At 46.0% G+C, this 24997-nt stretch overlaps 1 protein-coding gene across 15 annotated transcripts in view; it reads right to left on the bottom strand.

Moving 5' to 3' along the window:
- Positions 1 to 5854: 5854 nt before the first annotated feature.
- The window catches only part of MARCHF8 (membrane associated ring-CH-type finger 8), a 127144-nt gene continuing 108001 nt past the window's right edge, over positions 5855 to 24997 (bottom strand). For 14 of the 15 annotated variants that reach the window (XM_086680274.1, XM_086680280.1, XM_086680279.1 and 11 more), the window contains 5 exons: positions 15048 to 15130; positions 13961 to 14800; positions 12359 to 12539; positions 10243 to 10390; positions 5855 to 9818 (listed from right to left, as the gene is read on the bottom strand). In XM_086680274.1, coding sequence (XP_086536400.1) covers positions 9514 to 9818; positions 10243 to 10390; positions 12359 to 12539; positions 13961 to 14800; positions 15048 to 15130 — 1557 coding nt within the window. In that variant the 3' untranslated portion in view covers positions 5855 to 9513. The remainder of the gene's footprint in view (positions 9819 to 10242; positions 10391 to 12358; positions 12540 to 13960; positions 14801 to 15047; positions 15131 to 24997) is intronic. The other variant, XM_025917993.2, reaches the window with a different exon arrangement.

Raw genomic sequence — 24997 nt, 5'->3', positions numbered from 1 at the left:
CCTGAACTGAGATCAAGAGTCGGACGCTTAACCAACTGAGACACCCAGGTGCCCCTGAGACAACATTTTTTAGCGCTAAAAGGGGGCGCCTGGTGACTCAGTCTCTTAAGCAACCAACTCTTGGTTTTGACTCAGGTCATGATCTCATGGTTCATAAATTCAAGCCCTGCCTTGGGCTCTGTGTGGACAATGCAGAGCATGCTTGGGATTCTCTCTCTCTCCCCTCTCTCTCTGCCCCTACCCCGCTCATGCTCTTTCTCTCAAAATAAATAAACCTAAAAAAAAAAAAAAAAAAAAAAAAAAAACGTAAAGCACTGAAAGAAAACAATCACCAACACAGAATTCTCAGATATGTTCCTCAAGTATAAAAATGAAATAAAGAAATTTTCAAGTAAAATAAAGACAATCTACTGCCAGCAGATCTACACTACAAGAAATGCTCTCATGGAAACTCAGATCTTCAGGAAGGATGGGAGAGTGTCAGATATGGCAAATATTTGGTAAATTTAAGAGACTTTCCCCCCCTTCCTTCAACATATATGATTATTTAAAGCAAGTGTTATAGCATTGTCATGTGGCATTTATAATGCATGTAAGCACAATATGAAGATAGCATAAAAGGCAATGGATATTAATGGACTTTTTCAGCCACATGTTTCTACATCTTATATCAAATATTAATTCTAAGTAGTTTGTGAAATTTTAAGTAGTAGATTATAATCCCTAGAGCAACCACTAAAAATAATGTAAAGAGTACAGTGAAAAACCAAGAGAGGACTTAAAATGGAATTGTGAAAATATATAAATAATTTAAAAGAAAGCAGAAAAAGAGGAACAGAGAAACAAAAACAGAACGGACTGGGCGCCTGGGTGGCTCAGTCGGTTGAGCCTCAAACTTTGGCTCAAGTCATGATCTCACAGCTCATGAGTTCGAGTCCCGCGTTGGGCTCTGTGCTGACAGCTCAGAGCCTGGAGCCTGCTTCGGATTCTGTGTCTCCCTCTCTCTCTGCCCCTAACCCACTTGCATTCTGTCTCTGTCTCTCTCAAAAATAAATAGACATTAAAAAAAAATTAAAAAACAGAAAGGACAAAAAAATCAAATAATAAAATGGTAGACATAACTTAGTAATTACATCAAATGTTTATAGACTAAAAACTCCAACTAAGAGGCAGAGATTAGCATAATAATTTTAAAAGTCAATATCCAACAACATGCAATATAAAAGATACACACTTTAAATCCATAGCAGTGTCAAGCACATGTTTTCCTGTAAAATATTTTAGGTTTGGTAGACCACATACAATCTGTTGCTTTTTTTTTTTTTACATTTATTTATTTTTGAGAGACAGAGAGAGACACAGCACTAGTCAGGGAGGGATACAGAGAGAGGGAGACACAGAATCCGAAGCAGGCTCCAGGCTCTGAGCCATCAGCACAGAGCCTGACACAGGGCTCAAACTCATAAACGGTGAGATCATGACCTGAGCAGAAGTCAGAGGCTTAACTGACTGAGCCACCCAGGTGCCCCCAATCTGCTGCATTTTTTTAAAACAACCTTTTTTTTTTTTTTTTCAGTTTTTTTAAACCACCTTTTAAAATTGTAAAACACATTCCTAGCTCAAGAAGCCTTACAAAAATAGGTCATGGGCTGGATTTGGCCAGTGGACTATAGTCTGCCTCCCCTTACACAAAGAGATAGACAGGAATGGCAAATAAACACATGAAAAGAGGCACATAAAAAGATGTTCAACATCATTAGTCATTGGGAAAATGCAAATTAAAACCACAAATGCAAATTAAAACCACAATGCAACTACACATCTATGAGAACAGCAAAATTCTTGTATTTTAGGTTAGTGACTGACAACACCAAATGTTGGACCAAGGATGTGAAGTAATTGGAACCCTCACACCTTGTTGGTGGGGATGTAAAATGGTACACCTGCTTCAAAAAAACGTTTGTTCCTTCTAAAACTAACATATTTCTATCCTCTCTGAACTAGCATTTCATGCCTAGGTATTTACTCAAGAGAAATGAAAACATGTGTCCACAAAAATAATCTTACTATTCTACTCATAATAGCCCCAAACTGGAAACAGCACAAGTCTCCAACTATATTTATACAGTGGAACATTATGCAGCATAAAACAGGAATGTGCTGATACAGGAGCATAGATGAAACTCAAAAACATTGTGCTGACATAAAGAACCCTTACACAAAAGTATAAACTACGCAACTCCATTAAAATTAAAATTAAGTTCCAGGACAAGCTAAACCCCAAATATCAGCACAATGTTTGCTTTGGAGGGTATGGGAACAGGGGTGAATAGGAAAGGGGCATCAGAATTTTCAGGATTGAGATAATGTTTCACATTTTGATACAGAACATCTGGTTTTGGGTTATACAGGTGCATACACTTGGCATGCATGCCAAAACTCATCAGATGGTACACGTAAGATTTATACATTTCACTGTATGTAAATTTTTCCTACGAACAAAAAGAACCATGAACAAATGTTGAATTCTAGTTAACAAAAGGCAAACTGAAGTAAGTGAAGTATACTTCTGGCTGCAGTTTACTCTGAAATGCATTAAAAAAGTAAGCTGATGGAAGAACAGCATGATTAATAGATGGAAATATGTGGTAAAGCATATATAGCCAAATGTGAACTGTAGAATCTAAAGTATATGAATTCTATGCAACACTAAGGTATATGAATACTATGCAATTATTTAAAATTTTATATTAAAAAAATTTCAGAGGCACCTGGGTGGCTCAGTCGGTTAAGTGGCCACCTCTTGACTTCAACTCACGTCACGATCTCACAGTTCGTGGGATCGAGCCCCACGTGGGGCTCTGTGCTGAGCAGAGCCTGCTTAGGATTCTCTTTCTCCCTCTCCCTCTGCCCCTCTCTGGCTCAATCTCTCTCTCTCTCTCTCTCTCTCAAGATAAACATTTTTTTAATTTCATAATAAAATGTTTTAAAAATTCACAAACTGCACTTCTTTGCCAGTTATTTAAACTGAAGTTAATGTTCTTTCATCATAAAAAGCACCTATGGGGGCGCCTGGGTGGCTCAGTTGGTTAAGCATCTGACTTTGGCTCAGGTCATGATTTCACAGCTCGTGAGTTCAAGCCCCACGTCGGGCTCTCTGCTGACAGCTCAGAACCTGGAGCCTGCTTCAGACTCTGTGTCTCCCTCTCTCTGCCCCTCACCCCACTCACACTGGCGCTCTCTCTCTCAAAAATAAACATTAAAAATAAAATGAAAAATAAAATAAAAAGTACCTATGATTCAAGGGTGCCTGGTGGTTCAGTTGATTAAAGGTCTGACTTGATTTCTTTTGGCTCAGATCATGATCTCACAGTTCATGGGTTCAAGCCTCACATTGGGCGCTGCGCTGACAGTGCAGAGCCTGCTTGGGATTCTCTGTCTCCCTCTCTCTCTGCCCCTCCCCTTGCTCATTCTTTCTCTCAAAATAAATAAACTTAAAAAAAATTTTTTTGAAGGCACCAAGCACCTATGATTCAACGTAAAATATACCAAAAAATCCAAGAGAAATGGCCAAGGCATGGAAATTCACATAAGCAGACATGCACAGTAAACAAAAGATGCTCAACCTCATTTATCTAAGAAATGCAAAGTAAAACATCAATGAGAGAAAAGGGACTGGCAATCATTTTAGTAACAATTAAAAAACTAACACCCACGTGATACAATGTAAGGAAGGAAGACTAAGATTCTCACAGTGGGAAGGTAAGTGAATAATTTTGTGGAGGTCAGTTTTGCAACTTTTACCCCTTTTTCTACTAGGAACTTATGTTCAGAACTGCCCCCCCACACACACACAAGTGTACAAAGATAAATGTCATGGATGTGGATTTCAGCTTTGTTTCTAAGCTCAAAAGTCAAGTTAGCAACCTTAAAATCTCTGCCTAAATCCAGTTGTTAGGTGAAAAAAGCAAGATGTGAGGTGATGATTGCAGTAAGCAACATACGTTTCCTATGTATTTCAGATACGTAAAAAGTATGTGATGCCTTGACTGCATGACTGTGGCCCAGAACCCCCTGCCTCCCAGTGCTATTCCTGCTCAAGGCCTTTCCCTGAGACAAGGGCTGTGTTTGATTTTCTGTTCTGGTTTCATTTTTGTTTGTTTTTTACTGTGCCGACAGCTTTGATGGTTGTACGCCTCCCCTGGCCCCTCCCAGCCCCGGAATGTTTAATCAGACATCTTTCCCAAAGAGAGGCCAGTCACCCCTGGTCATCTGGGAAGTTCTGTTTTAGCACCATGAGTCATGGATCCTCCTCTGACCAGCCTGACATCCCGAGTAACGAGGAAAAGTATGTCAATATGTAAATTAACGGGCAAAGCTGTACCTCTGTGAGTTTATTTATGTAACAAGAGGCTGGCCTGCAAGGGGTTTGCCCTGACCAAGGATGCAAATGCTCCCTGGAAGTGTGCCTGCAGCCCCTCACACCCCCACTTTGTGGCTGGTGTTAAAGGGCAGAAAGGCCTGGGGACAGCATCATCAAGCCTGTGCACAACAAGGCATCTCTGCAACCAAACTCATCAAATTCAGTGGATCCCCCAAAGAAGAGAGGCTCCCCTCAGTGTCCCCCACCTCACATTCTCACAAAAGCAGATTCTTCTTTCAGCTCCACCCTCTTCACCCGGTGGTAGGGTCCCCTCCCTAAGGGCAAAACAAACAAACACACAAACAAAATCCAAAAGGCAACCTTGCTATTCATGTACTTGACAACATTGCTCCCGACACTGTAACATGAGACCACTTAATCAGACTGAATGTTTGTGTGTTACCTCATATGGGAGACAAAGAAGTAAAAAATATATGAAAAACTATGCCATGTGGCACTCGGGGCTCAGTCCTTTGGGTACGAACCCAACTGAGAGGTGGTGGCACGAATAAAGTTGCTTCCTGGAAAGAAAAGCCTCAGTGTCAGAACTCTCTGGGTGAGAATCCTGCTACAACCCCTCCAGCCAATAGTTGAGCACTTTAGCTCAGGGGTCCTCCCGGCTCCCCCCTCTCCCACAAGCACGTACCTGTTCAGCTGTTACGTGGTCGTATCCTCCTCCAGAAGCCTCAACAGCTTCAGAAGACTGGCAAGGACACTTGGCCAAATATCCTCCTGCTTAGCTCCAAAGTCTCCTGGTAGGTACTACTGTACCCTTAACGGGTGGACGAATCCTCTGGGCTCACCTAGAGTACAGTATATACAGGGCAATCCTGGCCTGTTTTCACTTCATGCACACAGGTAAAGGCAGGGGCTGTCCTCAGCGCTTACAGCCCTGTGAGCAGTTTGCAGTCTCGAGACCCGGAGGCAACACCACAACACAGGAAGCTCTGCTGGAGGCCGGGAGAGGCAGCCAGGCCAAACTATTGCCAGAGATCCTGCTGGTCCTCCCTGGGTCCCCTCCTCAGCTAGGCTGTGGCTCAGTAACTGTTTCAACAGATAAGGCCAGTAAGGCAATAATCTGTTCCAATGGTCCCACTAGCATACCGATCCTGAACTTGAATCTGGCTTCTCATAGGGAATGGAGTCCAAGTAGAGCCTGGATGTTTGAAAGCAGCACACCTGTGTGAGCTACTTCGGTCTTCACTCCCATGCTTGCACCCCTGAAACCACCCTGTCCTCACCAACCACCAGCGTCTGGGGGAATCGCCCCCCCCTTGCAGGGACAGGCTGAGGAAAACAGATACCTCCAGAGGTTGTGTGATTTTCTTTCCCAACGTGCAAGCCAGAGGAATGGGGAAAGGGGATCAGAACCACTGGAATGCCTGCCAGTGTTCCCAGGCTTTTTGCAGGAAAATACTTTCATGGCAAAACTCCTTTTTAAAGAGATGCTTTATTGCTGCAATTAGACACCCCGTATATAACAGAAACAACCCCCCAGAGAATTATTCAAGTGGTAATACTGAGAAACAGTGAACATACACAAAAGGATACAAAACCAGACATTTAGAGAACTAGAAAGTTTCCAAGTTAAGAAAGTCTTCAAATGTGAAGTGCCTTTTAGAAACTACACCACACATGCCAGTGTAAATTTGGTTTTTATTAACAATCAGCTTTCTATAAATGTTGCATCTAAATAGGTAAATAGCTGCACAACTTAATTACTTCCAAAACAAAGATAAATCCTTTTCTTCCCTTATGTTTCGGTCTTTCCTTGGGCTGGAGAGGGAAGCTGCATGTTTCAAATCAGATCTAAAAGGGAAAGTATTCAAAAAGTGTCTTTGCATCAGGCCAAGTGCACAGCATCGTGGATCTCGGCCCTGCTGTTTGCAGGCCTCCGCCAGCCGTGTGGCTGACCCACCAGGCAGCAGAAGCAGCCCTAACTGTGCAGGCACTACCTGATGCGCTTGTGCTGGCCCACTGCCTGGGGCCTGCATGTCTGGAGCCAGGGAGGGCACGCCAGCAAGGTTGAAAACTAGACCCATAAGATTGAAAACGGTGGAAGGAGGTGAAAAGGGAGGAGACATAGAGGCCTGGAGCAGGATGAGACCTTTTTATAGTTTCCAGGAATTCTTAAAATCAACTCGGGCACACAAAAAAAACAAATTATTGCTGGCGGCCAAAGTCAGAAGCCCTCGAGCCATACTGTACCTTTTGGGGAAGCAAAGGCCAAATCAGAGGGAGCTAGCTGGCCACACCCCTGAGCCACTTCCCTCTCCCCTTTGCCTGGCCCCCAGACCCATAGGCTCATCCCACATTTCTGGTTCAGCCAAGTGTCATCCTCCCACAAAGCCAGGTGCAGAATGGGAGGGGCGGGGAGACTAGGGAATAAATAACCCCCAAAGAACTAGAGGGCAAGCTGATGTGGATTAAAGGTACACCTGGCAGATCTGCTTCCCCCACTAGATGGCAGCACAGCACCTTTCCAGGGCTTCTGGCTTCCCAGTTCAGTCGGCGGGGAATACGGCCGGGACTAAGAAAGGGGTGAGAGGAGCTCAACTAGAACCTACAAGAAAAGAGAAAGGCAAGGGGACATCTGTGTGCCATCCCAGGACAGGAAAGAAGGACGTGGGATGGACTGTCCCCAGGCAGAAGGCTTTTAGGAGTTTGGTGGAGGTGATGAGATGGTGTTAGGCCTTCCTGAAAAGAAGTAAGAGTTTCACGTGACAACCTGGTCAGGCATGGGAGCAACACAGCAGTCGTGGTTATAAAGGCACCTTTGCTCTACGGGGTGCCAGCCATGACAGGTGGGCGGCCCAGCAGCTATCCTTACCTAAAGCACACTTTCCCATCCGCAGGAAGTCTCAGTGACTTTCAGCTTCAGCATAAGGGCCTCCATCAGGGGAGAGGGGAAGGATTCTCACTTAAAATTCTATCCCAGTCTTCACGTGACTACTCATTCGCTGTAAGAAGACGGCAGGGACAAGAGGCCTTGCCTGGGCAGTTTCTAAGGGGTAGAGGCAGGGCTGACCAGGACTCAGCTCCCCTGAGTGGACAGCGTGTAGCTGCCTGGAGTCCCCAGGCTGAGAAGGGGTGTGGGTAATTGCACTTGGGGCACAGTGAACACAGGCGCGGACCGGATGCGGCCTGGGAGACAAGAGAGCGAGAGAGAGCGCGATAGAGACCGCGAGAGAGCGAGAGCAGGCTGACCTATTTTCAGGGGTTGCCATGGTTGGATAGTGCCTGCCCAACCAGAGGAAGGCCACGGCAGAGCAGATCCTTAGACAGGGATCCGTGATCCTGATGAGTCAGACTTTGGGTGGGAGGAGGTGGCAGGGCAAAGCCTGCTACCACACGCCCTTCCCAGAGCTTAGACACACTTCGGCCTCGTCCTGGCTTTCAAAACTAACCACAGCACTTCCAGTCTGAAAGGCAAAGGAATCATCTTGTGTTTGCTTCATCCTCAAAACAGGACAGGTGGGGCACCTAAGGTTCAGAGGGCTGAGGGCAGGACACCCCCTCCCCCACCCAAGCAGCCTTCCCCTTATAGGAGGCTCTGCAGATGCAGAGTCACCTGGAGAGGAAGTATTCTGGGCATGATGATGTTACACTGCAGACCCTCTTGGCCTATTTTTCTGGAGATGACTCTTATTTACCTGGTGCAGAGAAACGGGTTTTTAAAAACAGAACTTTAAGCAGACTTTTTAAAGGGACAAAGGCCATTTGATGGTGGTGAGTTTGGTTTTGTCTTATGAAAATGGTACAGGAGATAATCCCTGATGACAGAACGAACTGATTACAGGGCCAGGGGCCCCTAAAGGGTCCTCGCTGTCCAGTCCGGTTAAGGCGATAAATGGGTGGAGGTGTGGCTGGGGGCAGTGACCCAGTGGGGCCATGGCAGTTTGCTACTCGCTCCTGGCCTTTGTCCCAGAGCCAGCCCGTCTGTCTCTCTGCCCTGAGCAGTGATCCACAGAGCCACCCAGGAGAAGCTGTCCAAGGTGGCCGGCGCCCAGGAGTGCCTGCAGTGTGCGTGCCCCAGACCAGGGCAGTGCGTGCTCACTCCGTCAGTGTGAAGCCAGCATGAACCGGAGAGGTTGTCCATAAAGGAATCATTTTTAAACATTCAGTTTTGTTCTAATTACTCACTTCCTTCCTTTTGTTTAGATCTCACAAAACCTTCTTTTTCAGTGTTGACAAAAAAAAAAATATTTGGGGCAGGCCTGTGACATGAAGACTTGCCATATAATAGGCCTGAAACCACAGGAACTATGCTCAAATTGCCATCTGGTGTTCATTAATTCTCATGAAACATTATGAAAAAGCCTCAGGCCTGTTTATCCAGTTTTATAGCCACAAGTTCCTTTTATGGACACAGAGCAGATGTCAGGTTTCTTAGAATATATAAGGCAAAAAGGGTTTTAGATCTATCATAACGTAAAAGAGATAGGTAATCAGGGTCATGAAGGGAAGGCTTCTAAATGAGACGTTCTTTTAAATGTCAATCCCACTGGACACACATACTACAAAATAAAGATTCTCTTTTTGTAAAGTGCTGTTTGCTCAGTGAATCACTCGCCACCATGCACAGAGCACCACTGCCCGGTCTGCTCGGGAGAAACATCAGTGGCATCATCATCTCCCCAGGCTCTTCTTGGTGAGGAGGGAAATCCTCTGGCATGACTAGACATTCCCACACACTCTGCTCCAGTGGGGGGACTGCTGCTGACCGGGAGAGGCAGGGCGCCGAGGCCAGGGTGCCACCCGGCTCCTGCTCTTCTCAGGGTCCGGCATTTTATTCTCTCACTGCTCAAGGCTTCGTGGGCCAGAACCCAGCCAGCAACCCCTCACAGTGTCAGGGGGGGCCTCCCTTCCCGTGGAAGTGCTGGCAGAAGTGGGACCCCGCCACGCACAGCCAATGTGAGGGCTTTCTGGGAGATTCACTAAGGAGGGTTTAGAAAAAGAGAAGCCATTAAAAAAACAGTCACCTGCCTGGTCTATGCTATTAAAGGACATAAAAAAAGGTACAGAATTGGCAGTAAACAATTTCCTTCAGCTGTTCATCGATGTCCAGGAAAACTACACCCTCCACAAAATCAGACATGAACAATTTCGGTTCCAGTGTCTTCAGGTTCTGTCCAACAAGAAGAGTTTGTGTCGGAATGACAGGTTCCAGGTCCATCTTTATTTTCAAAGTTGGGCTCTGTTAGTGCAGATTTTTCAAAAATATTCGTTTTGCTGGTCTCTGGACAGTTTTGAACATAGATTACTCTGTTATAAGCCTTGAGTCTCTTCCATAATTGTATGTATACTTTGCACTGAACGTACATAAAAAGAAGTCCGCCAGTAAACCCGATGGCCACAACCACCAATTTAGTCCAAAAGGGCCATTCTAGGATTCCTGGAAGGGGAAAAACCCAGTTAGTCTATCAGCACACCTAATTTAAGATCTGAAGTAACTAAACACAACTGCTGACCTTCCAGTAACCAATGGATTCTTCACTCATCCATCTAGTTTCACCAAAGGCAGGGTGTCCTTGGTGTCCACTCTCTCTCATCCTCGTGCTCTTCTAGGAAACAGTCTGCAGAGATTCTCTCCTTCCCTGATTTGATCTCTTCTGACTGGGTTTTTTTAAAACTACTCACCACAGCAAGAGAATCATCCGAAAAGGATGCTTGGTACCTCATAATTAATGCTCTCACTCCAGAAACCCAGACATCTGAAGTCTGACTTAAATACCAATCTGGAGTAACACTCCAATCCTATGACCCCAGCGTGTTACCCGATCTCCATACCGAGCTCACCTGTCACTCTGAGCACATACCTGTTGCCTGTCCATGTTTGATCTCCTCAGTGGTGCGGTCGATGAGCACATACAAGGACCAGACCACACAGGTGATGGCGATGACATGAAATGTCACTGAGCACATGATCTTCCTGCGCTCGCTGGCCGTCATCTGCAGCTTCTCCCACTGGAAAGACAACACGCAGAGCATGAGGTGTAGGCCCCCAAATGTAAAGGGCTACAATGAAGGTGACAGCATTGTAGATGGGTAAGACTGGCTTTCCCCCGCTCCCCTTTCCCCAATCTAGATGAATTTCCCCAAATACTACAAGTCATTCTCTTTAAACCACTTGGCTTCAACTAGGTACCAGGCACTGGTATTCTGTCGACAGCCAACTTTGTATGCAATGAAAAGAAGCTGGGATCAAGATGAGCTATGAACCACAACCACCAATCAATCCTTTTGTCTGCTTATTCTTGCAGGCAAACAACTAATGGCTAGCTAAAGGACTCTAGGTTTCGGCCTGATGAAAACGGCATGTTGGCCCCAGACCCAGGTGGCACACATGAGACCTCCCTGCCTTGCTGACTTGCATGAGCGAGGGGAAGAGGGTTGATGACACCACAACACACTAGCAGATGGTCACACTACATTGTGACAGTGATGGCGGAAGGCGCTCACTCTTTGGTCCTTTGCTACTTTGGCAGCAACAGCTTGAAATCGATGCTAAGAGTTCCTGGTATAAGCAGGCTCTGCCAGTCCCATCTCCTCTAGGAGCTCATTAATTTGCTCCAAATAGCCAGATTTTCTTTTTCATTTACTGCTTTCCAAATCAGAAGAAAACATATAAGGGTAGAGAAAAAGAACAAAGCATAAACACTCTGCATATCCTTGGCCAGCCCTAATCACAGCCACTTCCCAGATGGTTCTATATAGGATAAGCTGAAAGTACAGCCTCCTAGATTGTCTATATTGGTCAAAGGCTACACATCTCACCTGAGAGGCCAGCACAGAGTAGGTATCCAACAAATTCTATTTTTATGGGGCAAAACATTTTTTAAGTAGTTTGCAGCTGTCTTCTCCAACATCCAGATGGCTTTCTGCTGTGGTTTTATACGGTATCTTCATTTGGCTTCCCTCCTAAAATGCTCTCTGCTCCCTGATTTCCGGCTATTTCCCAAGACACACTCAGTCCAAGCCTTCCACACGGTCCTGAAATGCTCACCCTCACCTTTTCGGTGTATGCTTTTCTTCACAGACAACGTGACCTCTCTAAACTCCTTTCGCTGTACTCCAAATCCTACTGCTCCTTCAAGAACGGCTTCAACACCCAAACATTCTGTGAAGCTACCACCGCTCCCCTCCCCCAGCGCTCCAGCCCACAACCAATGCTTCCTCCTTGAACTGTTGGACATGCTCCGCCGCGACTTAATCTTCGTTCCCTTCGCACTGTCAGGTGTTTCGATTTGATCATGTGATTTTCCTTGAACTGACATATTGAGATTCCGAGATAAGAACAAGTCTTTCATTCTTCCAAACAAAACCTTGTATGCTGGCACACAGAAAGACACACTGAAAACCATTACACGGGCGGCAGCTGCCAGATCAGGCTCGCTCAGAGGGGGCAGTGACCTGGGGCCTAAAGAGAGGTGCATTTTATGTAAGGCCTGGGGTTCCTTTCCTTTCCCATCCACCCTCACCCTGCCAACTAGCAAATATTTATCACAATATATACAAATTTACTATTTCATTATGTACTCTGTGTCAGGGAGAGATACTAGTTGATGTCTGATGTACAGTCCTACTCAGAGGCAAGACGTGAGCAGTCAATATGTACAAAGTTAACTGCTAAGATGTCACAAAACAGTCTGTGGCCAAGGGCCAAATGACTGACACAGATAAGCAACCAGTCTTAGTTTGACGGAAAAACACATTAGGACTGAATGGTCAGAAAGAGCTTCTTCCTGAGAGGAGGGAGTGGGAAATCAGAAACGGAAACGATGACCTCTGTAGCACGAATGTATGCACAGCCCCCACTTCTTACAGAAATGAACACAAGCAAGCTACGGCTTCATCCAGTCCAAGGTGCTAACTCTTCCCAGGGCCCTCGTCTCAGCAAGGCGAGAGCACTTCTGAACGTGTCCTCACACGTACTTTTCTCAAAGGCTTCAGCTTGACCTCCATGATGAACTCGTACTTGCAGAGCTCACAGCAGCGCGTGTCGGAGCTCTTGATCCACTGTTGCAGGCAGGTCTGGTGCACGAAGTGGAGGCTCCCTGTGCAGCGGCAGGGGGTGATCAGAGGGCTCTCGTCATCCCCTTCACAGTGGCAGATCCTGCAGCAAAGGAAGGCCAGTCATTACCGGGAGGGCCACACGACAGGGGAAGAGGACGCTTCGGGGGAAGGTCAATCCCCCCCCAAAGAAAACTTTCAGCGACAAACATCACAGAAACGACTACAAGCACAAAAACGCACAGACACGGATGAGAACGATTACTACAAGCTAAGAGCTTCTAGCTTACCGTACCAACATGGAAAGTCTGGATGGCATTTGGCATCAGAGAGGAAAAAATGATATAAGAAATGACAAAGCAGTCATTTTTGGGAAGATTTAAAAATGTCACTGAAAGACGAATTTAAGGCAACATGGAAGCATCTTTCAGAACATGTTAAAATAATCAGGGGAAAAAATTTCTGTGTGAAACAAAACCAGCACTCTACCTTCCAAAATTACTGGTGACTTAAAAAGATGATAAATCTGCTTTTTATCTATAATCACTAATTTCACCTTCACACACAACTACACGTCTCCGTCCTCCCTCAGAGAGTAAACAGAGAAAACACAGAACCTCTCTTGGACCCAAAAACCCCATGATAAGGGGCTGCAATTTTATTTCTTTTTTGAGGAAATGAGAATTTTAAACCATTCATGGCTTCTAAGGGTGCACACAAGAGGATATAGCTACTAACCTCAAAGAACTTAGACTTGTGAGAAATAGAAGGGTCTCTTCCAACAGCTGGAGAGCAGGTAGGGACACCTGACCTGGGGGCAGCCAGGTCCTGGCCCTGGCCAGACTCTCAGCACTTTGTTTCTGTGAGAGAGGTTTCGGAGACAGCTGTTAGAAATGTACCAGCTGGCCTGGAGAAGGGGCGCCTAGGGAAAGGCTAGAATGGGGAAAGTATGAGCCTGGTGACAAAAAGCAAATTCTGAAAGGTTCCGGAGGCCAGACAAGGATGCTTGCACACAGGAAGACAAAGGGCGGAAGTGGAGAAAGGATGAGGGCAGAGGTGGCTGCATCCAAGTTAAAAAGAAGGAAGGCAGATGGTACTGAAGAACGGCCTCTTCCCATGCACACTGTGTTGCAAGTGGAACAAAGGGCAAAAATGAGGCTGGGAGGGGCCGCCAAGGCTTAACGTCTAGATCATCAAGCTGGAAAACTGGAGACACTATTTTCTTTCTTCCAATCTCCTTAAGCAAAGTCTACTTAGTTTTGGTTGAGAAGAGTCAGCTTGGCCTTTAATATGTGTAGCTTCTCCCTCTTTTATCATCTGTGAAACTACCTTGGGACCCATGTCATAAAAATGGTTTTTCAAATGATACCAATACTCCATTCTTCTGGAGAAAATTATTAACCCACAATTGTCTATAACCACCCATTACTTCATTTTCCTGAAACTTCACATATTAAAGCAAGATGAGGCCACAGAGGTATGGGGAGCAGAGATGGCCAGAATGATGGTTCTTGGCAAACCAACCTGCAGGCATCCCCTGATGTGGATACAGGAGATATGGGGGGGCATTTTTCAGAGGGGGGAGAAGGACAATCCAGGTCACTGTCCTTCTCCACTGAGCAGAGGGGTGCCCGCAGGACCTTGTTCTTCCATTTTGCAGATGCGCTGTCCTCAAAGACATCGTCGTCTCCCATTTCATCGGAGCAGAAGCCCATGCTCCCTGCCAGCCCGCTGGAGGACTTGGCGGTGTGCAGGGGCGCGGCACAGCCCTCCAGCTCATGGAACCTGTGCAGGCTGCTGGCGCTCGAGCCGTGCGAGAGCGAGAACAGGTACCGGAGCAGTCGCCGGCTCCTGGACACAGCTTCAGCATCCGCTCTCTCTTCCAAAAGAGGGACGTGGATGCCCCCCTTGCCAGCTTCCACCTCTGAGGCAACTGAACGGTTGGCAGAAAGGGATGAAACGCAAGAATGTTTGGAACTGCCAAGAGGTTTGTGATGCTGCGCTTTTTTCTCCTTCTGATGGAACCTGTTAATCCTGAGACCTGGATCTTGAGGGAGTATCAATTTCCCTTCGGAGCGAGTTCTTTCCACATAGTCAAAACTTTCCGAAGTGTTCTGGGGCTTCTCACCCACATCGTTTAGGGATTTTGAGAACTTTAGTATTCTTCTGGCTTTGGTATTGTCAGCAGGCTTCAAGGCCTGGGTCCATTCTGAACCACAGGAATTTCTCTTTGACAATGTGTCTTTACAGATAACTGTCACAGTGAGCCCTTGTGTCAGAGAACTCTGGCATTGAGGAGCTTTCAAGACAACGGCAGACTGCACGGGACTTTGGTGACAACACTCAGAACACACTGCACTGGAACTGCATGCAGAGAACAGTGGAATAAAAGCACAGAAAGTAAAAAACAATCTTAAAAGAGAATAGACATCAAAGTGAAGAAATGAGACTCATGTGGTAACTTGGTGAGCAAACAGCACATAAAATTGGGCCAGCTGTTTAGAGCAAAGGCATTCTGACCAAGCAAATGGAAAATCGAGAACCTACAGGCACTAATGCTTATTTCTGGGATGTCATGTGAACCACGGCAACATCTGAAGCAGAGCGTTACCTGCAGATGTCCTGATTGGATGGCGTGACAGAAGTGCGAGAGAAGGCGGACACTGGAGCCGACGCCAACGAAGAACCCCCAGCCTGCAACGACACACCTCCAGTCAGTTTCAGAGGAGAGTAAAGGGGACAGTGAACACCATCCCCTTCTGAACGGCAATGGACGGAGAATCTAAGAACATCTGCCCTTCCTACTGTTCGGTGAATAACATCCATTAGGTCCCTATGAGTTGAGACCAAACAAATCAAACAGCACTCTTTCCCTTTATGTGGGTCAAAGTGTAGCCAAGAAATATTTAAGACTTCAGAGCAGTAATACCGATCTCCTGCAGATTCAGTGGTCCTTTATTTCCTGAGCATCTAAATTTAATTAGTTCATACATAAATCAAGAAACCAAGTACTAGACAGAGGGGCTCCTGGCTGGCTCAGCAGGTAGAGCATGTGACTCTTGATCTCAGGGTTGTGAGTTCAAGCCCCAGGCTGGGCATGAGGTGGGGGGAGAGGGGGAAGGGAGACGGAAGGGAAGGAGGGAGGGAGGGAGGGAGGAACCAAGTACTAGATGGTATACGCAAATGCAAAAGAAATGTGAGGTGCCGACAATGCCAGTGCTCACCTTTCCCACCTGGCACTCTTTATTTAACCTGGTTCTGGGGATGAGCCTAATCAAGGGTAGCAGGCTGTGAGTGCTCTCTACTACTCACCTCACACTGGGTCCATGAAACCTTCCTACCCTATCAGAGCTCTTTACACAAAAAAGAGACTAGCTAACCACAGAGCCACCAATCCATAGCTCAACCCAGGGCCCAGAAGGGGGCTGAGCACAGAAGGCTCCCAAGAGTCCTAGTCATGGGATTGGGAATTAAGAAAAATAAGAAAACTTAAATTTGAAAGAACGTATAGCACAAAGTCATGGCATAGACCAGGAGTACTGAGGGGCTGTGAATAACCCAAAATGAGACAAGAGCTCTAGGAAGGTGAGAAAGCACCATAATAAGAAGAGAAGTGGAAGGAGAGGAACAAGAATATAAGGGTGTACCTGAGCTGAGGAAGCAGAGCCACTGCTAAAGGGTCCCCCAGCCTCCTACAACCTCTGTGTGGTCCTTGCCTTCTCTAGACTGCCAATTCCTGCGTTCCTACAGCCCTCAGAGCACCATACATATTCACATAAATGTGTTCCTCCCTCCTCAGACAGTCAGCCTGAGTGAGCATGTGCCCCACACAACACAACCCAAACAGCCACATGAAAACAGTACTATGAGTCCATTACCAAGAGCAAGCCCACATCACCTCCCTACCTTCCCCAGGCCCCCCACGTAGCCTTCAGTACTGCTCCTTGTTTTGAAGAGCCCCACTTTGGCCCACAATTCCCCGGCTGAGGCTTAGCCTCCACTCTTGCTAAGTGCGATCTCCACGGGTGTGCTCTCATCCTGGCACTCAAGTTACAGAACCCCTGCCACGGGCCAGCCACCAAGACAGGCAGCACCACTGTCCAGAAGCTCTCCCCATCCGCCTTCTCCAGCAAATGCACCCACCCGAAGAGAGCCAGGACTGGCACTCTGATTGAGGGCTTCAATGGACCACTATTCCTGCTCCTGAGCAAGAGAATTAAATGTCACTTCAAATCCAGCTCAGCCTGAAACCTGGTCCAGGAAGTTACATGATATCATACAGCATGTATATGCTAAAATCATGCAGTGTTACTCAACTAGCACATCTTCTGAGTCACCAAAGTATCCACATGTTCTAACTAAATGTGGAAAATATTCAGCGTCCTGGGAAGAGATGGGTCTCAGACAGGAAGCTGAAATCAAGGGAAAATGGCCTCTCATTCCTGCTCTGAATTCAAGTGATCCATGTCCAAAAGGGAAGTCTGGGTGGTGATTGCATCATTACACACCTGCAACGGGGGAGTGCTTGGAGGCAGGGGCGAAGAGCCTCAGAGGAGAACAAGGCCTGCACCAAGTAGGCAGCCAGACAGTCCGCACACACAACAGGACCTGGGATCACTTCCCCACGAATTTCGTGTCTCAGGTGGACTCCTGGGAATGCACACAGTCACGTCTGTACTTAGAGCAGAGCGTCACACCTATGAGATGGTGACAAGGTCCCAAGACCCTTGTCTGCTTATCTGGGAAACAGGAACAGGCTCAGCATCCTCTGTCTGGGCCCCTGTCCTCATTTCATTCTCTCCAATGCCACAAAAAATATCATGAGACACTTTTCAGCAAGCTGATAAATGTCCAAGCCTCAACAAGCCTCCCAAGTACAGAGAAAATTTTTCTCTTATTAGATCATGATTTTCAAGGAAATTTTAACTATCTACTTACTGCTGTTTTATATGAATACAAACCAACAAATGCCTTATGCCAGCTGAATGAGAAAACTAGCAAGATTCGTGGGGCCATGAGAGCTTCCATAAGAGGTTCCGGCTGTTATCAGCTGAAGAGGAGCACCTGTTGAAGCTCAGGACCAGTCCTCGTGTAAAACAATCACCAAAGCATAGCATCAACAACTTTACAGAGCTTAACTCGTAGCTGGTATCCAGCTGAATAAAATATCTATCAAGCTACCAATGAGGATTTCAAAGGCTGGACTGATTGTCAACAGCAAGGACAAAAGGAAGCCTACAAATACAGTTCAAATACAGTGCCAGGGTCCAACCGGGGGAGTCAAGGTAAGTCAAGGGGCTGGCAGTCCCCTGGACAGCTCTTTCACTCTTCCCGAGGCAGCAGGCTGGTGGCATGGGGGAGGTTATGGGGCAACAGCACTCACCTTAAGGGAAAAGGAGAACACCCTTTCTCCTCCACAAGATCAGACCACACAGGACTGCTGTTGATGAAAGTATGTGTAAATGTTCATAATGAGAAAATTACGTGTCAACAAAATGAAAGCCACGTGCTCCTGGAGCTCTCTGTCGGTCCTCAAACAAGAGACTTTGTGGTCATGGAAAGGAGTGTAAAACAGCTTCCTGCAGTGATGACCTGCCCCGGAGAACAGGCCCCTCGGCGAAGGGCCTCCTGCATCCGCCCTCAGAAGACAAGAGGAAGCACAAGAAGTGCCTGGTGCAGAGCCCCAGCTCCTACTTCCTGGACGTGAGGTGCCCAGGGTGCTACAAAATCACCATGTGTTCAGACACGTGCAAAGTGGGTGTTGTGTGTGGGTTGCTCCACCGTCCTGTGCCAGCCCACAGAGGATCAGCAAGGCTCACAGAAGGACACTCCTTCAGACGGAAGCAGCACTGAAAGCACCCTGAATCAACATGAATGGGAAACTATCCCAATAAACAGATTTTGGAGAAAGAAAAGAAAAAAAAATGTAAAGCAATCTCACCACAAAAAAAATTTCATAAAAACCCCTCTTCTTAAGATGTCATAATCAACTACACAAAATAAACCTCTGGATTACATAGAGATTCCATTCCCAGTTGATTTTATTTCTTAGGAATGACAATTTTAAATTTTTTTTTTTCAACGTTTATTTATTTTTGGGACAGAGAGAGACAGAGCATGAACGGGGGAGGGGCAGAGAGAGAGGGAGACACAGAATCGGAAACAGGCTCCAGGCTCTGAGCCATCAGCCCAGAGCCCAACGCGGGGCTTGAACTCACGGACTGCGAGATCGTGACCTGGCTGAAGTCGGACGCTTAACCGACTGTGCCACCCAGGCGCCCCAGGAATGACAATTTTAGACAATTTGTTTTGCACTACTCAAGTCACTCAGTGGTTGCCCTTCCCTATCATATAACTCACTGTTTTAAATGATTTCATCAAGGCTGTCAGAAACAACCAAAAGAAAACTTCCCATGTAGCCTCAGTAGAAGCTGGCACTTCATTCTCCCTGTTTCTTTTTGCTAGAACTTACTGCCATTCAAAGGGCAGACTCAGCGAGTACACTTCTCAGTCCGTGGCAGGAACTTAACAATTTTACATCAGAGGGACTTTCCCTCTGCAAGACACCAGCCGTACCTTTCCCGGCTCTCCTGCTTCACTTCCTTCCCTCGCTCCTTCCACTAGGTTGCTTCCCAACCCCCTTCTCTGCCACCTCCTCTTTCTTCTCTGCTGCAAACTTCCACTGGGCCTTCTTTTATCAGCAAAGCTTCTTTTAAACATCTGAGGTCTCAGGCTCCTAACAAAAGTAAATTCACTCTCTGATTTACATCAACAGGTACAGGGCCACAAGAAATGGTCTGGTTGGGTTCATTTGCTTTTTTTTTTTTTTTTAAGTTTATTTATTTATATTTTGAGAGAGTGGAAGAAGGGCAAAGGGAGAGGGGCAGAGAGAGGGAGAGAGAGACAGAGAGACGGAGAGAGAGAGGGAGACAGGGAGAGAATCCTGAGCGGGGGAGAGGGGTAGAGAGAATCTGCTGTCAGCACACAGCCCGACTCAGGACTCCATCCCACAAATCATGAAACCATGACCTGAGCCAAGATCAAGAGTCAGCCACTTAACTGACCGAGCCACCCAGAAGCCTCTAGGTTCATTTGATATTAAGCCAGGAGCAATTTGAAGAAAGACTGGGTAAAGGAGGGTAAGAGACAAGTAAGGCCCCTATTTACAATTTACCTCAAACTTAACAGAAAAAATTGGGAAAGTACAGACGGCTCTTAAAACATAAAAAGATGCTTACCTTACCCTCTCTTACAGTGAGAAATACAAATTAAAACTATAACAAAATGTACTATCAACAACAAAAGTCTGTTTTTTAAATCACAGAATACCTGTGTTGGCAAAAGTGTGGGAGAACAGCCATGCTTATACACCGCCGGTGGGAAAGCAAACGGCTAAACTTCACAAGATAGCAATGTGGCAATTAGATTCTAAATTACAAATGCACGTTCACTTGGGCCCAGCAATTCTCCTTTCAGGAATCCATCCTCACACATATAAACAGAGAGGTTTGCTCAGCATTGTTTGTGGGAACAGTCGCCTGCCATAACCTCAGTGCCCCTGGGCTTGGAGCGGAGTCCATACTGGGCACAAGGAGGGAATGGGCAGAGGGGAGGGCCATGCTTTGTGTGTGGGCCTATGCAGACTATTTATCAGGGGAAGGGTGCACACTTCATGGCTCCTAACAGTGGTTTGCTCTGACATGTGGAAGGAGACCAGGGACCCTGGGCAGGAGAAACAAGTACTTCAATGGAGACCCTTCCCAACCATGACACCACTTTTACCATCAGTAGGTATTTCCTAACTACAAATTGATTTTTAAAAAATAACATGTGATTAAAAGTTTAAGAAGTAAAATAAAACTACAGAAGCACAACCAACTGTATCGATTTCCAACTCTGGGAAAACCAGTAAAGAAACTGGTCTAGTGAGTCATAATCTACATTTTTAAAAAACGAAATAAAATAGAAGATGTCAGAATGCATCTGACATCACAAGGATGAAGTCTTTTGGAGGAAATTTGTCTTTCAGTTGTGTTTGTGAGTGAACTGAGTTTCAATGTGAAAACTATTTCTTACCAAGGATCATGGTCAAAATAATTTGAAGTCATTACTGTATTTCCACAAAGAAAATACAAAATATCAAAACAAGTTAGAGAAGAAGATGGCTAATCAAGAGAGCAATTTATACCATCAGCACAGAGATTTCAGAGGTGAGGGCTCTGACAGCACCCAAGAGAGAGGGGCTTTCCTTTACAAGGACAGCATTTGCCAGCTGTGTTAGGTTTCTATTGCTGTGTAACAAATTGCCACAAACTTAGTGGCTTAAAACCACACGAATTTATAATCTGGCACACAGTGTGACGGGCCTCTGCTCAGGGCCTCCCACCTTTCTGGAGGCCCTGGGGAAGAATACACTTCACATTCATTCATTGTTGGCAAGATCCAGTTCCCTGCAGGCTGTCCCAAGTTGGGGGCCACCTGCAGGCCCCATCGATCCCTCCCATGTTCAAGTCCACTCTTACTTCTAATCTCTCGTGTCCTCTTCTGCCACCAGCCAGAGAAAGTACTCTGCTTTTAAGAGCTCACATGATTCCACTCATACAATATAACATCGTGGGAATGACGTCTCATGATTCACGGGTTCTGGACATTAGGATGGGGCATTTTAGAAATCGTGCTTACCAGACCAGCTTACGTTCACTTATTGCTCGGTACGTTACTAAAGGCTACTGCCCATCCTCACTCCCTCTCAAACCACGAGATAATAATCTGTCCCTTACTGCCACCTCAGCAGGCCTGACTTCACATAATAAAGCCAAATAGAGTCTCACTTGGTGTTTGTACTCTGCAGTACAGGCTGCAACTGCATTTCAGTAAACTTTCTGCTCAGCACAGAAGTTGCTCTGTGAAAACAAATGCTTCCTTATAACAGACTCTGATTTCTATAAATAAATACCCAGTTGTATTCAACTGCAAAAATGAGCTACCAGTGAAGGAGAGGCCAGTTCTGTGGCTGCTCTGATAAATACATGTTGACTCTTGATGAAGGGCTGTGCCAAGAACAAGCTTTCACAATGGCAATTAATTAAAACTGACCACTAAGAAAGTAAATATAGAATATATACAATATAGGATTCATGGAGGAGAGTGTGCACTAAAAACTACTGAATTCTAAAATGAGTTCCATTATAAACGACTCTCAGCACTGCCTAGCAAGTAACACTAACACTGAATTCTTTTCTTCGGTGCCCTTTTAGAGAGAGTTAGAACTACGTGAATACTACTACGTCCCCAGCACAATGAGGGGCATACATCACAGTACTGTCAGAGGCAAAGCAACAGCTGAAGGAACCTTCTCATGGCTCATCTCCTAAAGTAGGCTTCCAGCTACTGTTGGGAACCTTACAAATATAGCTTGCTTTCAATAAACTACGCAGATGGCAATGATTTCTAAGCAAAGATGGTTTCACATTCCCAGAACGTACAAGTATAACCATATAAAGATCCAAAATCATGGTACTGGGTCACCCAGCACTCCACCCTCCCCCCTTGCCCCTCCTGGGGCCACTCCAACACCTCACGCTGCGTGACTGGCCCCTCCACAGGTTGCTCCTCAAAAAGTGGTTTTTACTGTACTTGTTACCCTGGTTCAATTCTGTCATAGCAGTTATCAAGGTTCATAAAAAGATGTTTCTGTAATAATATGCTAACTCAGAAGCTGCTGCTATTTAGCCTAGTGTAGTGCCTGGCACACAGTAGGTGTTCACGTACAGCTGAATGAATAAAACAAGTACACTCTGGACTGACTGCCTATTCGTAGGTGTAAAACAGGTTCTCAAACTTGTTGGTCTTAGGACCCCTTTATGCTCTAAAAAATTACTGAGGTCCCCAAAGAGCTTGTGTTTATGTGGGTGACATCAATCAATCTTTACTATACTTGAAGACCTTAAGCCACAAGGCCACCAGCACATATTCCACTAGTGTCTGAGAGAAGATGCCATCTCTTGTGCTGGAAGCTCCACTGTGCATTCATGAGAGAGTAAGAGTGAAAAGGCAAATAAATAACCTGCTGGTGTTATTCGACACTGGTTTTAACCCTGCCTTTTCCCCCCACAAGAAGACTCGGAACCAAATTTTGAAAGGAAACCACTGGAGACCAAGCTGTAGCCCAAAACTAAACTGTAACCAGTCAGAAGAAAACAATAAATGCAAATATGGTCTCTGCAAAAGGGGAGCCAATAGCAAAACACTGCCCATGACGCTCCATCAGGATCCCAAGTGAGGCTACACTGTGTTGATGATGGCACTCAACTCCTCCAAGTCATCCCCCTGCTCCTGCCACAGGAAAGTAAGTATCTTGTCTTTGGGATAAATGTTTTCTTCAGAATAAATTAGGAAAGGCATATTTTGCCTTGTACTTAACCTGTAAGTCTGAGCAACCTAAGTCTGTCTCCAATCAACTTTGCACTCAGAAGCACAGAGAAGCAGACACTGGTCTTGACAACCATAGCACAGTGTGTGGCCTCCCTCCTAGGGCTGTATTTACGTCTACACACGACATCCTCCTATAACTCATTCCTATCTGATGGCAGTCAAAACTAGAAAATACTCGAGAGATCTAGGAGAGCTAATGCTTAAATTCACTGAGATTTGCTTGCCAAAAAAACAGAACAGCAATAATTTGAAGGGCTTGTTACACATGTCCAGTCTGACTTCTACCCAGGAACATTTGATCAACCAGAGGCACATAATGCTCATGGTATCTGAATAAAATTATGCAGAGCTCTAAAATATTCTACTAGGTACCAGCCTTCAGCAATGTCAGCCTAGTAAGACTAGCTGCCTGGCTGCAGAGAGGACAATACCCATGCTCCAGGCTTCATGATACAGATCTAGCTTACCACTGCCATCTTCCTGTAAGTGCTACCAATCATGAACTTGCTTAAGAAATTGTGTCACCTGGACCAAGTCCTATTCCCAGGGTCAAATGAGAATGCTTCTCTCATTGTAAATTAATGCCATATCTGGGTGTTATGAGAGGCCTGAGCAGAGGCTCTAGAAAGTCCAGCCCTTAGGATGAGCCTGACCTAAGCAAATTCCTGGTATCTAAAAAAAAACTCCAGGGGCGCCTGGGTGTAGCTCAGTTGGGTAGGCATCTGCCTCTTGATTTCAGCTCAGGTCATGATCTATCACAGATGGTGGGAAGCAGCTTCACATCAGGCTCCGTACCAACAGTAAGAAGGCGACCTAGGATTCTCTCTCTCCCTCTCTCTCTGATGCTCCCCTGCGCATGCCTGTACTCTGTCTCTTTCTCTTTCTCTCTAAAATCAACATTAAAAAAAAAATTCTAGTGGTACTGAGTTCAAGCATCCCACAGGGAATTCCAACCTTCTTCTAAAGGATTTTAGGGCAACGTACAGTGGTCCTCAGTGTTGGCCCCAGCCAACATGGCCCCACAGTTTACAGGCACCCTGCAATTGGGCAACTATAACAGTCATCACTCCCAGTATATATGCCTCATGTCCCGGATTTCCCAAGGAGGGGACAACCAGTTTTCAACAGTTTAATCCTATCCTGGCTGGCTCCTTTTCACTGTTTATGTTCTGCCTTATGTGCCTCCTCCTGAGCTACACCTCTCCCAAGCAGCCCTTCTAAACTTTGGTTCTTTGTTATTCCCTACCTCAGCCCCTTGTCTTTTACCTTCATAATAATTTGCTTCATCTGCCAGGTACTTTATGGAGGTCTGCTTATTCCTCTCTTCTCTGTTTGGTTCAGCATTCAGAGCACAACATCAGGCATAGAGTTAAGTGTGGGACAAGTGTGAACTCATGTAATCCTCACATATGCTGCACTGGGCCCCCTTGTCTATGTTACAGATGAGGACACTTCATGCCAAGGATACCCTATGCCGGGTGAGGAGACAGCCTTTAGGCAGGGGGCAATTGTGGTACAATTCCCCTGAACAGGGAAGCGTATCACTTCACCCTGATGTGCCACAAGCAATCACCACTCACTCCGAGGCTGTATTCTGTACCTCGCCGCATTCCCTTCACCAGCCCGAGCTCCAAATTACCCTGGGAGTGAGGGCCATCTGACAGCCAGGTGCTGCACATCACATTCCTGCAGCACAGACACCCCCCTCCACCCTCCCTTCTCCCTCACCACATGGCCTCCCAAATCCCCTTGTCTGTCACAGCGCTAATTCACAAAGGGCAGAATCAGGAGAAGTGGTGGGTGACAGAATAAGAGTTTAGTTGACATACTGAAGAACATATTTTTCATAGCTACCTTTTAATTTCACATCAGAAAACTAGCAAATCAAAAACGTGATTTCAGATACCATACAGTGATACACAACGTAATTAAATACAGTAAGCCCGTTTAAAGAAAATGATTATGCAAACAGCACAGGTAGTGCACAGGGTGAGGGTGGGGTGTAGATGGCTCATGCCTGGGGAACCGTGCTGGCCCACACCCTAGGACCCCTCAGCAGGACAAAGGTCAGGGTGAGGCTGCATGGAGAGCTGCATTCAAGTGCCCCTCTTTCCACAAGCATGCCTT

Source organism: Puma concolor, chromosome D2 (assembly GCF_028749965.1).
Source record: "Puma concolor isolate L17-30 chromosome D2, mPumCon1.1.hap2, whole genome shotgun sequence".
NCBI classification, from domain to species: Eukaryota; Metazoa; Chordata; class Mammalia; order Carnivora; family Felidae; genus Puma; species Puma concolor.
The sequence above is the reverse complement of the archived record's forward strand: the minus strand, read 5'-3'. Positions and strand labels throughout refer to the sequence as shown.